General features: G+C 43.7%; 1 protein-coding gene across 1 annotated transcript in view; it reads right to left on the reverse strand.

Annotated features, from left to right (window-relative positions):
- LOC133536557 (cilia- and flagella-associated protein 44-like) overlaps window positions 1-15,988 on the reverse strand; it is a 66,711-nt gene that overhangs the window by 30,015 nt on the left and 20,708 nt on the right. The window contains exons 18-19 of the mRNA XM_061877185.1: window positions 13,512-13,674; window positions 13,306-13,436 (exon numbers count right to left, since the gene is read on the reverse strand). Coding sequence (XP_061733169.1) covers window positions 13,306-13,436; window positions 13,512-13,674 — 294 coding nt within the window. The remainder of the gene's footprint in view (window positions 1-13,305; window positions 13,437-13,511; window positions 13,675-15,988) is intronic.

Below are 15,988 nucleotides of genomic sequence, written 5' to 3' on the forward strand. Positions count from 1 at the left end.
TGCCTTGGGCACTAATACACCACCATACCACCACACATGTGTAAGTTACCCATGCCTTGGGCACTAATACACCCCCATACCATCACACATGTGTAAGATACCCATGCCTTGGGCACTAATACACCCCCATACCATCACACATGTGTAAGTTACCCATGCCTTGGGCACTAATACACCCCCATACCATCACACATGTGTAAGTTACCCATGCCTTGGGCACTAATACACCCCCATACCATCACACATGTGTAAGTTACCCATGCCTTGGGCACTAATATACCCCCATACCATCACACATGTGTAAGTTACCCATGTCTTGGGCACTAATACACCCCCATACCATCACACATGTGTAAGTTACCCATGCCTTGGGCACTAATACACCCCCATACCTTCACACATGTGTAAGTTACCCATGCCTTGGGCACTAATACACCCCCATACCATCACACATGTGTAAGTTACCCATGTCTTGGGCACTAATACACCCCCATACCATCACACATGTGTAAGTTACCCATGTCTTGGGCACTAATACACCCCCATACCTTCACACATGTGTAAGTTACCCATGCCTTGGGCACTAATACACCCCCATACCATCACAGATGTGTAAGTTACCCATGCCTTGGGCACTAATACACCCCCATACCATCACAGATGTGTAAGTTACCCATGTCTTGGGCACTAATACACCCCCATACCATCACACATGTGTAAGTTACCCATGCCTTGGGCACTAATACACCCCCATACCATCACACATGTGTAAGTTACCCATGTCTTGGGCACTAATACACCCCCATACCATCACACATGTGTAAGTTACCCATGCCTTGGGCACTAATACACCCCCATACCATCACACATGTGTAAGTTACCCATGCCTTGGGCACTAATACACCCCAATACCATCACACATGTGTAAGTTACCCATGCCTTGGGCACTAATACACCCCCATACCATCACACATGTGTAAGTTACCCATGTCTTGGGCACTAATACACCCCCATACCATCACACATGTGTAAGTTACCCATGCCTTGGGCACTAATACACCCCCATACCTTCACACATGTGTAAGTTACCCATGCCTTGGGCACTAATACACCCCCATACCATCACACATGTGTAAGTTACCCATGCCTTGGGCACTAATGCACCCCCATACCATCACACATGTGTAAGTTACCCATGCCTTGGGCACTAATACACCCCCATACCTTCACACATGTGTAAGTTACCCATGCCTTGGGCACTAATACACCCCAATACCATCACACATGTGTAAGTTACCCATGTCTTGGGCACTAATACACCCCCATACCTTCACACATGTGTAAGTTACCCATGCCTTGGGCACTAATACACCCCAATACCATCACACATGTGTAAGTTACCCATGCCTTGGGCACTAATGCACCCCCATACCATCACACATGTGTAAGTTACCCATGCCTTGGGCACTAATACACCCCCATACGATCACACATGTGTAAGTTACCCATGTCTTGGGCACTAATAACCCCCATACCATCACACATGTGTAAGTTACCCATGTCTTGGGCACTAATACACCCCCATACCATCACACATGTGTAAGTTACCCATGCCTTGGGCACTAATACACCCCCATACCATCACACATGTGTAAGTTACCCATGTCTTGGGCACTAATACACCCCCATACCATCACACATGTGTAAGTTACCCATGTCTTGGCCACTAATACACCCCCATACCATCACACATGTGTAAGTTACCCATGTCTTGGGCACTAATACACCCCCATACCATCACACATGTGTAAGTTACCCATGCCTTGGGCACTAATACACCCCCATACCATCACACATGTGTAAGTTACCCATGCCTTGGGCACTAATACACCCCCATACCATCACACATGTGTAAGTTACCCATGCCTTGGGCACTAATACACCCCCATACCATCACACATGTGTAAGTTACCCATGCCTTGGGCACTAATACACCCCCATACCATCACACATGTGTAAGTTACCCATGCCTTGGGCACTAATACACCCCCATACCATCACACATGTGTAAGTTACCCATGCCTTGGGCACAAATACACCCCCATACCATCACACATGTGTAAGTTACCCATGTCTTGGGCACTAATACACCCCCATACCATCACACATGTGTAAGTTACCCATGCCTTGGGCACTAATACACCCCCATACCATCACACATGTGTAAGTTACCCATGCTTTGGGCACTAATACACCCCCATACCATCACACATGTGTAAGTTACCCATGTCTTGGGCACTAATACACCCCCATACCATCACACATGTGTAAGTTACCCATGCTTTGGGCACTAATACACCCCCATACCATCACACATGTGTAAGTTACCCATGTCTTGGGCACTAATACACCCCCATACCATCACACATGTGTAAGTTACCCATGTCTTGGGCACTAATACACCCCCATACCATCACACATGTGTAAGTTACCCATGTCTTGGGCACTAATACACCCCCATACCATCACACAAGTGTAAGTTACCCATGCCTTGGGCACAAATACACCCCCATACCATCACACATGTGTAAGTTACCCATGTCTTGGGCACTAATACACCCCCATACCATCACACATGTGTAAGTTACCCATGCCTTGGGCACTAATACACCCCCATACCATCACACATGTGTAAGTTACCCATGTCTTGGGCACTAATACACCCCCATACCATCACACATGTGTAAGTTACCCATGTCTTGGGCACTAATACACCCCCATACCATCACACATGTGTAAGTTACCCATGTCTTGGGCACTAATACACCCCCATACCATCACACATGTGTAAGTTACCCATGCCTTGGGCACTAATACACCCCCATACCATCACACATGTGTAAGTTACCCATGTCTTGGGCACTAATACACCCCCATACCATCACACATGTGTAAGTTACCCATGCCTTGGGCACTAATACACCACCATACCATCACACATGTGTAAGTTACCCATGCCTTGGGCACTAATACACCCCCATACCATCACACATGTGTAAGATACCCATGTCTTGGGCACTAATACACCACCATACCATCACACATGTGTAAGTTACCCATGTCTTGGGCACTAATACACCCCCATACCATCACACATGTGTAAGTTACCCATGCCTTGGGCACTAATACACCCCCATACCATCACACATGTGTAAGTTACCCATGTCTTGGGCACTAATACACCCCCATACCATCACACATGTGTAAGTTACCCATGTCTTGGGCACTAATACACCCCCATACCATCACACATGTGTAAGTTACCCATGTCTTGGGCACTAATACACCCCCATACCATCACACATGTGTAAGTTACCCATGTCTTGGGCACTAATACACCCCCATACCATCACACATGTGTAAGTTACCCATGTCTTGGGCACTAATACACCCCCATACCATCACACATGTGTAAGTTACCCATGCCTTGGGCACTAATACACCCCCATACCATCACACATGTGTAAGTTACCCATGTCTTGGGCACTAATACACCCCCATACCATCACACATGTGTAAGTTACCCATGCCTTGGGCACTAATACACCACCATACCACCACACATGTGTAAGTTACCCATGCCTTGGGCACTAATACACCCCCATACCATCACACATGTCAATCAATCAATGTTTATTTATATAGCCCCAAATCACAAATGTCTCAAAGGACTGCACAAATCATTACGACTACAACATCCTCGGAAGAACCCACAAAAGGGCAAGGAAAACTCACACCCAGTGGGCAGGGAGAATTCACATTCAGTGGGACGCCAGCGACAATGCTGACTATGAGAAACCTTGGAGAGGACCTCAGATGTGGGCAACCCCCCCCCTCTAGGGGACCGAAAGCAATGGATGTCGAGCGGGTCCAACATGATACTGCGAAAGTTCAATCCACAGTGGCTCCAAGACAGCAGCGAGAGTCCCGTCCACAGGAAACCATCTCGAGCGGATCAGCAGCGTAGAGATGTCCCCAACCGATACAGGCGAGCGGTCCATCCTGGGTCCCGACGAGCGGTCCATCCTGGGTCTCGACTCTGGACAGCCAGTACTTCATCCATGGTCATCGGACCGGACCCCCTCCACAAGGGAGGGGGGGACATAGGAGAAAGAAAAGAAGCGGCAGATCAACTGGTCTAAAAAGGAGGTCTATTTAAAGGCTAGAGTATACAGATGAGTTTTAAGATGAGACTTAAATGCTTCTACTGAGGTAGCATCTCGAACTGTTACCGGGAGGGCATTCCAGAGTACTGGAGCCCGAACGGAAAACGCTCTATAGCCCGCAGACTTTTTTTGAGCTCTAGGAATCACTAATAAGCCGGAGTCTTTTGAACGCAGATTTCTTGCCGGGACATACGGTACAATACAATCGGCAAGATAGGCTGGAGCTAGACCGTGTAGTATTTTATACGTAAGTAGTAAAACCTTAAAGTCACATCTTAAGTGCACAGGAAGCCAGTGCAGGTGAGCCAGTACAGGCGTAATATGATCAAACTTTCTTGTTCTTGTCAAAAGTCTAGCAGCCGCATTTTGTACCAACTGTAATCTTTTAATGCTAGACATTGGGAGACCCGAAAATAATACGTTACAGTAATCGAGACGAGACGTAACAAACGCATGGATAATGATCTCGGCGTCTTTAGTGGACAAAATGGAGCGAATTTTAGCGATATTACGGAGATGAAAGAAGGCCGTTTTAGTAACGCTTTTAATGTGTGACTCAAAGGAGAGAGTTGGGTCGAAGATAATACCCAGATTTTTTACAGAGTCACCTTGTTTTATTATTTGGTTGTCAAATGTTAAAGTTGTATTATTAAATAGAGGTCGGTGTCTAGCAGGACCGATAATCAGCATTTCCGTTTTTTTGGCATTAAGTTGCAAAAAGTTAGCGGACATCCATTGTTTAATTTCATTAAGACACGCTTCCAACTGACTACAGTCCGGCGTGTTGGTCAGCTTTAGGGGCATGTAAAGTTGGGTGTCATCAGCATAACAGTGAAAGCTAATACCGTATTTGCGTATGACGTCACCTAGCGGCAGCATGTAGATGCTGAAGAGTACAGGGCCAAGGACCGAACCCTGGGGAACTCCACATGTTACCTTAACATAGTCCGAGGTCACACTGTTATAGGAGACGCACTGCATCCTATCAGTAAGATAAGAGTTAAACCATGACAGGGCTGAGTCTGAAATACCAATTCGTATTTTGATACGCTCTAATAAAATATTATGATCGACGGTATCGAAAGCAGCGCTAAGATCGAGGAGCAGCAACATAGATGACGCATCAGAGTCCATCGTTAGCAATAGATCATTAGTCAGTTTTGCGAGGGCTGTCTCAGTCGAGTGATTTGCCCTGAAACCGGATTGAAAGGTTTCACATAGATTGTTAAACGCTAAGTGCTCATTTAGCTGCTCTGCAACAATTTTTTCGAGGATTTTCGAAATAAAGGGAAGGTGAGACACCGGTCGGTAGTTTACCATGAGGTCTGGATCGAGGTTAGGTCTTTTAAGGAGAGGATGAATAACCGCTTTTTTGAATGCAACGGGAACAGTGCCCGAGGAAAGTGATAAGTTTATAATATTTAGCACTGATGGACCTAATAATACAAAAAGCTCCTTGATAAGTTTCCCAGGAAGTGGGTCAAGTAAACATGTTGTTTGTTTTATTCCATTTACACGTTGTAACAATCCTTCTAATGTTATTTCATCAAAACGAGAGAAACTATTTTGGATATTTGCAGTATCCGCTGTATATACAATCGTATCTGTGTTACTATAACCCCGTTGTAGCTGGGACGCATTGTCTTTAATCTCCTTTCTAATAAGTTCAATTTTCTTATTAAAGAACTTCATAAAGTCATCTGCCGAATGGGTGGAGCTACTGGAAGGAGTCCCTTGTTGGGTTAGCGATGCTACTGTACTAAACAAAAATTTTGGATCGTTTTTATTAATGCGGATGAGATTTGAGTAATAATTAGTTTTAGCTAAGGTAAGCATGCGTTTATAAGTTATTAAACTATCACTCCATGCTTGATGGTGCACCTCAAGTTTAGTCGTGCGCCATTTGCGTTCCAGCTTTCTACATAATAATTTCTGAGCTCTAGTTTCTTCAGTAAACCATGGCGTACGCCTTTTTGGAGCCTTTTTTAACTTCAGCGGTGCTATACTATCAATGGTTTCGCGCAGTGCGTTGTTAAAGTTGTTAGTGAGGTTATCAATAGACCCCACATACTTTGGGAACGGTGCCATTACCGAGGGCAGTAGGTCCGCAAGAGTCGTCGTTGTGGCAGCATTAATGTTGCGGCTGCTATAGCAGTTATTATTATTATTAGCTTGCCGAACATGAGTCTGAACTTCGAATTTTATAAGGTAATGATCGGACATTACTTTAGTATACGGGAGTATCATAACTTTGGAGACGGTGATACCTCTGACAAGCACTAGGTCTATCGTATTACCGCTGCAATGCGTCGGTTCATTTATTATTTGTGTAAGACCACAGCTATCAATTATAGTCTGGAGCGCCACGCACGGTGGGTCCAATGGGGTATTCATATGGATATTAAAGTCCCCCATTATAATTATATTATCGGCGTGCGTCACTAGATCAGCAACAAACTCTGAGAATTCATTAATAAAGTCCGAATAGGGCCCTGGGGGGCGGTAGATAACGGCCAGGCACAGAGGCAGAGGTGTGGCAGACTTCATAGAAAGCACCTCAAACGATTTATATTTATTATTTAAGTTAGGACTAAAGTTAAAGTTTTCGTTGTATATTAGTGCGACACCCCCTCCCTTTTTGAGGTGACGGGCAATATGCGCATTCGTATAGTTAGGAGGGGATGCCTCATTTATCGCAAAAAAGTCGTCTGGTTTGAGCCAGGTTTCGCTAAGACCGATGACGTTAAGGTTGTTGTCTCTAATGACCTCATTGACTAATAACGTTTTGGGAGACAAAGATCTGATGTTTAGAAAGCCCATATTATAGGTAGTGGGCTGTTTTAAGGAGTTGTTGATAAAATTATCCGTAGTAGCAATATTAATAATGTTGCGTTTATTATGCGCAGTGTACTTAAAATAATTACGACCATATCTAGGAATTGATATGACGGGAATTTTCAGATTGTCTACTTGGCGCTGCGATAAACTGAACGCATCATAATTTGCCACCTCAGTAGAACGCATGTCTAACTCTGACGAAGTCATAGATACAGTAGAAAAAACATTTTGTGAGTTGTGTATTATTCTACGAAAATTGCTATGTGTACAGGGATCATCCAGCCTGGCGCTGGCTAGTTCTAACTTAACTGACTCCATACCCAGGCTAGCAGGCTCTGTAATTGCCTGTGACCGGGCTTGCTCTAGTGCAGTTAGTCAAATGTGGCTCAATGCGAAGTCTATGTTCCGAGACAAGAGGATAGCGCCTTCCTGGTTAGGGTGAAGGCCGTCTCTCCTCAGCAAGCCAGGTTTGCCCCAGAAAGAGGGCCAATTATCAATAAACGTAAATCCCTGTTGTCTGCAGAAGCTATCCAGCCACCTGTTAAGAGAGACTAATCTGCTATATCTCTCATCATTGCCTCTCCCAGGCAGGGGGCCAGAGACAATTACTCGATGCCTGGACATCTTTCTGGCGAGATTACAAGCCCTGGCTATGTTTCTCTTTGTAATCTCTGATTGTCTCATCCTAACGTCATTGGAGCCAACGTGTATTACTATATTCGCATAACTAGTGGTGCGGTTAGCCTGCCGTACGTGTTTACTAGACCTGTTGCGAGTTAGCTCCCTAAGATTAGCTTCAATGTCAGGTGCTCTGCCCCCGGGAATACACTTAATTGTGGCTGGTTTGCTAAGCTTTATGTTTCGGGTGATGGAGTCCCCTATAACTAAAGTGTGGTGCCCGGTAGACTGGGGTGTAGGACTAGCTAAAGGGCTAAATCTATTATGCGTCTCAACCGGTACACCGTAGCTTGTAGGCCGATTAGGGCTGCTACAAGCTGGGCTAGTTAGCTCGCTACAGCTAACGCTAGCAGATGTGTCCGCAACATCTAAAGTTACGAAATTACACTGCTCTAACTGGCGGACACGGCTCTCTAGCAAAGCCAACCTATCCATGAGTAAAGTGCACGAAGCGCAGGAAGCCATACTCACAGAAACTTTCCGTCGCCGAGTGGAGTGCCAGCTGTCTTCGGGAAGTGGTGGTCACGGTGGCTGGGGAGAAGCTTCCTTCAGACCGGCGCTGCCTTTCTCCGCTAGCCTCGTTAGCTTAGCAGCTAGCTAGCTGAGGGCGGAGTGGTGAGACAGAGATCGGGTGATTTGCAAGTTAAATTGAACTATTAAATATGTTCGATAAGTTGTAAATAAAGCTGCAAAACAGTTAAAATCACACAGATAGAACGATACTTAGCTTTTTTGCAACAAGAGCAGTCAGCGAGCAGTCATTCACGTTGACCCGGAACCGGGTAAGATACCCATGCCTTGGGCACTAATACACCCCCATACCATCACACATGTGTAAGTTACCCATGCCTTGGGCACTAATACACCCCCATACCATCACACATGTGTAAGTTACCCATGCCTTGGGCACTAATACACCCCCATACCATCACACATGTGTAAGTTACCCATGCCTTGGGCACTAATATACCCCCATACCATCACACATGTGTAAGTTACCCATGTCTTGGGCACTAATACACCCCCATACCATCACACATGTGTAAGTTACCCATGCCTTGGGCACTAATACACCCCCATACCTTCACACATGTGTAAGTTACCCATGCCTTGGGCACTAATACACCCCCATACCATCACACATGTGTAAGTTACCCATGTCTTGGGCACTAATACACCCCCATACCATCACACATGTGTAAGTTACCCATGCCTTGGGCACTAATACACCCCCATACCATCACACATGTGTAAGTTACCCATGTCTTGGGCACTAATACACCCCCATACCATCACACATGTGTAAGTTACCCATGCCTTGGGCACTAATACACCCCCATACCATCACACATGTGTAAGTTACCCATGCCTTGGGCACTAATGCACCCCCATACCATCACACATGTGTAAGTTACCCATGCCTTGGGCACTAATACACCCCCATACCATCACAGATGTGTAAGTTACCCATGCCTTGGGCACTAATACACCCCCATACCATCACAGATGTGTAAGTTACCCATGTCTTGGGCACTAATACACCCCCATACCATCACACATGTGTAAGTTACCCATGCCTTGGGCACTAATACACCCCCATACCATCACACATGTGTAAGTTACCCATGTCTTGGGCACTAATACACCCCCATACCATCACACATGTGTAAGTTACCCATGCCTTGGGCACTAATACACCCCCATACCATCACACATGTGTAAGTTACCCATGCCTTGGGCACTAATACACCCCAATACCATCACACATGTGTAAGTTACCCATGACTTGGGCACTAATACACCCCCATACCATCACACATGTGTAAGTTACCCATGCCTTGGGCACTAATACACCCCCATACCATCACACATGTGTAAGTTACCCATGCCTTGGGCACTAATACACCCCCATACCATCACACATGTGTAAGTTACCCATGCCTTGGGCACTAATGCACCCCCATACCATCACACATGTGTAAGTTACCCATGCCTTGGGCACTAATACACCCCCATACCATCACAGATGTGTAAGTTACCCATGCCTTGGGCACTAATACACCCCCATACCATCACACATGTGTAAGTTACCCATGCCTTGGGCACTAATACACCCCAATACCATCACACATGTGTAAGTTACCCATGTCTTGGGCACTAATACACCCCCATACCATCACACATGTGTAAGTTACCCATGTCTTGGGCACTAATACACCCCCATACCATCACACATGTGTAAGTTACCCATGCCTTGGGCACTAATACACCCCCATACCTTCACACATGTGTAAGTTACCCATGTCTTGGGCACTAATACACCCCCATACCATCACACATGTGTAAGTTACCCATGCCTTGGGCACTAATACACCCCCATACCATCACACATGTGTAAGTTACCCATGTCTTGGGCACTAATACACCCCCATACCATCACACATGTGTAAGTTACCCATGCCTTGGGCACTAATACACCCCCATACCATCACACATGTGTAAGTTACCCATGTCTTGGGCACTAATACACCCCCATACCATCACACATGTGTAAGTTACCCATGCCTTGGGCACTAATACACCCCCATACCATCACACATGTGTAAGTTACCCATGCCTTGGGCACTAATGCACCCCCATACCATCACACATGTGTAACTTACCCATGCCTTGGGCACTAATACACCCCCATACCATCACAGATGTGTAAGTTACCCATGCCTTGGGCACTAATACACCCCCATACCATCACAGATGTGTAAGTTACCCATGTCTTGGGCACTAATACACCCCCATACCATCACACATGTGTAAGTTACCCATGCCTTGGGCACTAATACACCCCCATACCATCACACATGTGTAAGTTACCCATGTCTTGGGCACTAATACACCCCCATACCATCACACATGTGTAAGTTACCCATGCCTTGGGCACTAATACACCCCCATACCATCACACATGTGTAAGTTACCCATGCCTTGGGCACTAATACACCCCAATACCATCACACATGTGTAAGTTACCCATGACTTGGGCACTAATACACCCCCATACCATCACACATGTGTAAGTTACCCATGTCTTGGGCACTAATACACCCCCATACCATCACACATGTGTAAGTTACCCATGCCTTGGGCACTAATACACCCCCATACCTTCACACATGTGTAAGTTACCCATGCCTTGGGCACTAATACACCCCCATACCATCACACATGTGTAAGTTACCCATGCCTTGGGCACTAATGCACCCCCATACCATCACACATGTGTAAGTTACCCATGCCTTGGGCACTAATACACCCCCATACCTTCACACATGTGTAAGTTACCCATGCCTTGGGCACTAATACACCCCAATACCATCACACATGTGTAAGTTACCCATGTCTTGGGCACTAATACACCCCCATACCTTCACACATGTGTAAGTTACCCATGCCTTGGGCACTAATACACCCCAATACCATCACACATGTGTAAGTTACCCATGCCTTGGGCACTAATGCACCCCCATACCATCACACATGTGTAAGTTACCCATGCCTTGGGCACTAATACACCCCCATACCATCACACATGTCTAAGTTACCCATGTCTTGGGCACTAATAACCCCCATACCATCACACATGTGTAAGTTACCCATGTCTTGGGCACTAATACACCCCCATACCATCACACATGTGTAAGTTACCCATGCCTTGGGCACTAATACACCCCCATACCATCACACATGTGTAAGTTACCCATGTCTTGGGCACTAATACACCCCCATACCATCACACATGTGTAAGTTACCCATGTCTTGGCCACTAATACACCCCCATACCATCACACATGTGTAAGTTACCCATGTCTTGGGCACTAATACACCCCCATACCATCACACATGTGTAAGTTACCCATGCCTTGGGCACTAATACACCCCCATACCATCACACATGTGTAAGTTACCCATGCCTTGGGCACTAATACACCCCCATACCATCACACATGTGTAAGTTACCCATGCCTTGGGCACTAATACACCCCCATACCATCACACATGTGTAAGTTACCCATGCCTTGGGCACTAATACACCCCCATACCATCACACATGTGTAAGTTACCCATGTCTTGGGCACTAATACACCCCCATACCATCACACATGTGTAAGTTACCCATGCCTTGGGCACTAATACACCCCCATACCATCACACATGTGTAAGTCACCCATGCCTTGGGCACTAATACACCCCCATACCATCACACATGCTGGCTTTTGAACTTTGCGCCTATAACAATCCGGATGGTTATTTTCCTCTTTGTTCTGGAGGACACCACGTCCACAGTTTCCAAATATAATTTGAAACGTGGATTTGTCAGACCACAGAACACTTTTCCACTTTGCATCAGTCCATCTTAGATGAGCTCGGGCCCAGCGAAGCTGGTGGCGTTTATGGGTGTTGTTGATAAATGGGCTTTGCTTTGCAGAATAGAGTTTTAACTTGCACTTACAGATGTAGCGACCAACTGTAGTTACTGACAGTGGTTTTATGAAGTGTTCCTGAGCCCATGTGGTGATATCCTTTACACACTGATGTCGGTTTTTGATGCAGTACCACCTGAGGGATCAAAGTTCCGTAATATCATCGCTTACGTGCAGTGATTTCTCCAGATTCTCTGAACCTTTTGATGATTTTACGGACAGTAGATGGTAAAATCCCTAAATTCCTTGCAATAGCTCGTTGAGAAATGTTGTTTTAAAACTGTCAGACAATTTGCTTACAACGTGGTGACCCTCACCCCATTCTTGTTGGTGAATTACTTAGCATTTCATGGAAGCTGCTTTTATAGCCAATCATGGCACCCACCAGTTCCCAATTAGCCTGCACACCTGTGGGATGTTCCAAATAAGTGTTTGATGAGCATTCCTCAACTTTATCAGTATTTATTGCCACCTTTCCCAACTTCTTTGTCACGTGTTGCTGGCATCAAATTCTAAAGTTAATGATTATTTGCAAAAAAAAAAAAAGTTTATGAGTTTGAACATGAAATATGTTGTTTTTGTAGCATATTCAACTGAATATGGCTTGAAAAGGATTTGCAAATCATTGTATTCTGTTTATATTTACATCTAACACCATTTCCCAACTCATATGGTAACGGGTTTTTTTTAGATGACCATAATAAGTAATTAGAATACCATAGTAACTAGTATATCATGCAAAAGTGCAAATTCCAACCAATGAAACACTTTGTATAATTCCAGACTTACGGTCATTTGAAAACATGAGTTTCCATCTTAAAGATCGAAAAAAGAAAAAATATTTGGGCCAGATTGAAAATCTTAACGGGCTACATGTGGCCCCCGGCCTTACTATGCCCAGGTCTGAGCTAAAAGGTGCTGTCCACGCATGTGGCCACGAAGCCTTTAGAGGTTTTAAGGGAAATAACTCTAACTCCAAACCAACCAAACATTAAATAGAACTCAGAGTATATATGAAAAAAGATATTATTTTAAGTGGTAGTTTCCACTGGGCGCCAAGTTGGATCAGATTGGTTAGTCAGTACCAGTTCTGTAGTTTGATAAGTGCTGCATGGGAGTATTCCTCTTCCCAGCTCATCTGGTCTCGGACTTCTCGTAATTTCACAGCCTTCTCTATCTCAGCCAGCTCTTCCAGACGTTGGTCCAGCTGCAATTCCTTTTGAAAAGGGAAAATAAATATAAATAAAAAGTCCTGATAGTCCTTATCACCTAAGTTCTGGTGTGTGTTTACCGTGGGTGTCAGCCGGACATGTCCCGGCAGATCCTGGTTTTCCTTCAGCAATTTCTTAAACCGTTCTCTGATCTCACTTAGCCTTTTTCGTTTGTCAGTTTTCTTCCTCTCCACTTCCCGACACCGACGGTCTTGCTCCAGCTTCTGTTTTGCCGTCTCTATGCTGGGGGGATCATGTCAGGTCAGGTCAGGTCAGGTCAGGTCAGGATCACTTTCATAGTTTCCCAAGTGTATCGGTTGTTCTAGATCTTTGAGTTACCAATCATTTCTACAATCAACCACCAATTCCATTGGCAGCAAAACAGGCTGAGAGCATAATACTAACACCACCATGCTTGACGGTAGGGATGGTGTTCCCGGGATTAAAGGCCTTACCTTTTCTCCTCCAAACATATTGCTGGGTATTGTGGCCAAACAGCTCCATCTTTGTTAATCCGGAAGGTGTTATCTTTGTCCATGTGATGTTAGGTGAAACAAAATTTGAGCTGTGTGGCCACAATACCCAGCAATATGTTTCGTGGAGAAAAGGTGAGGTTTTTAATCCCGGGAACACCAAACCTACCGTCAAGCATGGTGGTGGTAGTATCATGCTCTGGGCCTGTTTTGCTGCTAATGGAACTGCTGCTTTACAGAGAGTAAACGCGACAATGAAAAAGGAGGATTACCCCCAAATTGTTCAGGACAAGCTAAAATCATCAGCCCGGAGGTTGGGTCTTGGGCGCTGTTGGGTGTTCCAACAGGACAATGACCCCAAACACACCTCAAAAGTGGTAAAGGAATGGCTAAATCAGGCTCGAATGAAGGTTTGAGAATGGCCTTCCCAAAGTCCTGACTTAAATGTGTGGACAATGCTGAAGAAACAAGTCAATGTCAGAAAACCAACAAATTTAGCTGAACTGCATCAATATTGTCTAGAGGAGTGGTCAAGAATTGAGCTGTAAGTGTCTATATTATATTATATATATATATATATATATATATATATATATATATGTATATATATATATATATATGTATATATATATGTATGTATATATATACATATATATATATATATCTATATATATATACACACATACATATATATATATACACATACATATATATATATATATACATATATATATACATATATATATACATACATATATATATAATATATATATATATATATATATATATATAAGACTTTTAAACTCATAGTAGGCTAATATAACTAATATAGACACTTACATCTTGTGTTGCCTTCATTATAACACTTATATAAGACTTTTAAAGTCATTTTGATAGTAGGCTAATATAGACACTTACATCTTGTGTTGCCTTCATTATAACACTTATATAAGACTTTTAAACTCATTTTGATAGTAGGCTAATATAGACACTTACATCATGTGTTGTCTTCATTATAACACTTATATAAGACTTTTAAACTCATTTTGATAGTAGGCTAATATAGACACTTACATCTTGTGTTGCCTTCATTATAACACTTATATAAGACTTTTAAAGTCATTTTGATAGTAGGCTAATATAGACACTTACATCTTGTGTTGCCTTCATTATAACACTTATATAAGACTTTTAAACTCATTTTGATAGTAGGCTAATATAGACACTTACATCATGTGTTGTCTTCATTATCACACTTATATAAGACTTTTAAACTCATTTTGATAGTAGGCTAATATAGACACTTACATCTTGTGTTGCCTTCATTATAACACTTATATAAGACTTTTAAAGTCATTTTGATAGTAGGCTAATATAGACACTTACATCTTGTGTTGCCTTCATTATAACACTTATATAAGACTTTTAAAGTCATTTTGATAGTAGGCTAATATAGACACTTACATCTTGTGTTGCCTTCATTATAACACTTATATAAGACTTTTAAAGTCATTTTGATAGTAGGCTAATATAGACACTTACATCATGTGTTGCCTTCATTATAACACTTATATAAGACTTTTAAAGTCATTTTGATAGTAGGCTAATATAGACACTTACATCTTGCGTTGCCTTCATTGTAACACTTATACAAGTTGTACTTGTAGAGCGCTTTTTTACCTCTTTTTAAGGAGCCCAAAGCGCTTTGACAGTATTTCCACATTCACCCATTCACACACACATTCACACACACATTCACACACTGATGGCGGGAGCTGCCATGCAAGGCGCTCACCCGGACCCATACGGAGCAAGGATGAGGTGTCTTGCCCAAGGACACAACGGACGTGACTAGGATGGTAGAAGGTGGGGATTGAACCAATAACCCTCAGATTGCTGGCACAGCCACTCTACCAACTTTGCCACGCAATAGTAGGCTAATATAGACACTTACATCTTGTGTTGTCTTCATTATAACACTTATATAAGACTTTTAAAGTAATTTTGATAGTAGGCTAATATAGACACTTACATCATGTGTTGCCTTCATTATAACACTTATATAAGACTTTTAAAGTCACTTT

Source organism: Nerophis ophidion, linkage group LG17, assembly GCF_033978795.1.
Source record: "Nerophis ophidion isolate RoL-2023_Sa linkage group LG17, RoL_Noph_v1.0, whole genome shotgun sequence".
In the NCBI taxonomy this organism is placed as follows: domain Eukaryota; kingdom Metazoa; phylum Chordata; class Actinopteri; order Syngnathiformes; family Syngnathidae; genus Nerophis; species Nerophis ophidion.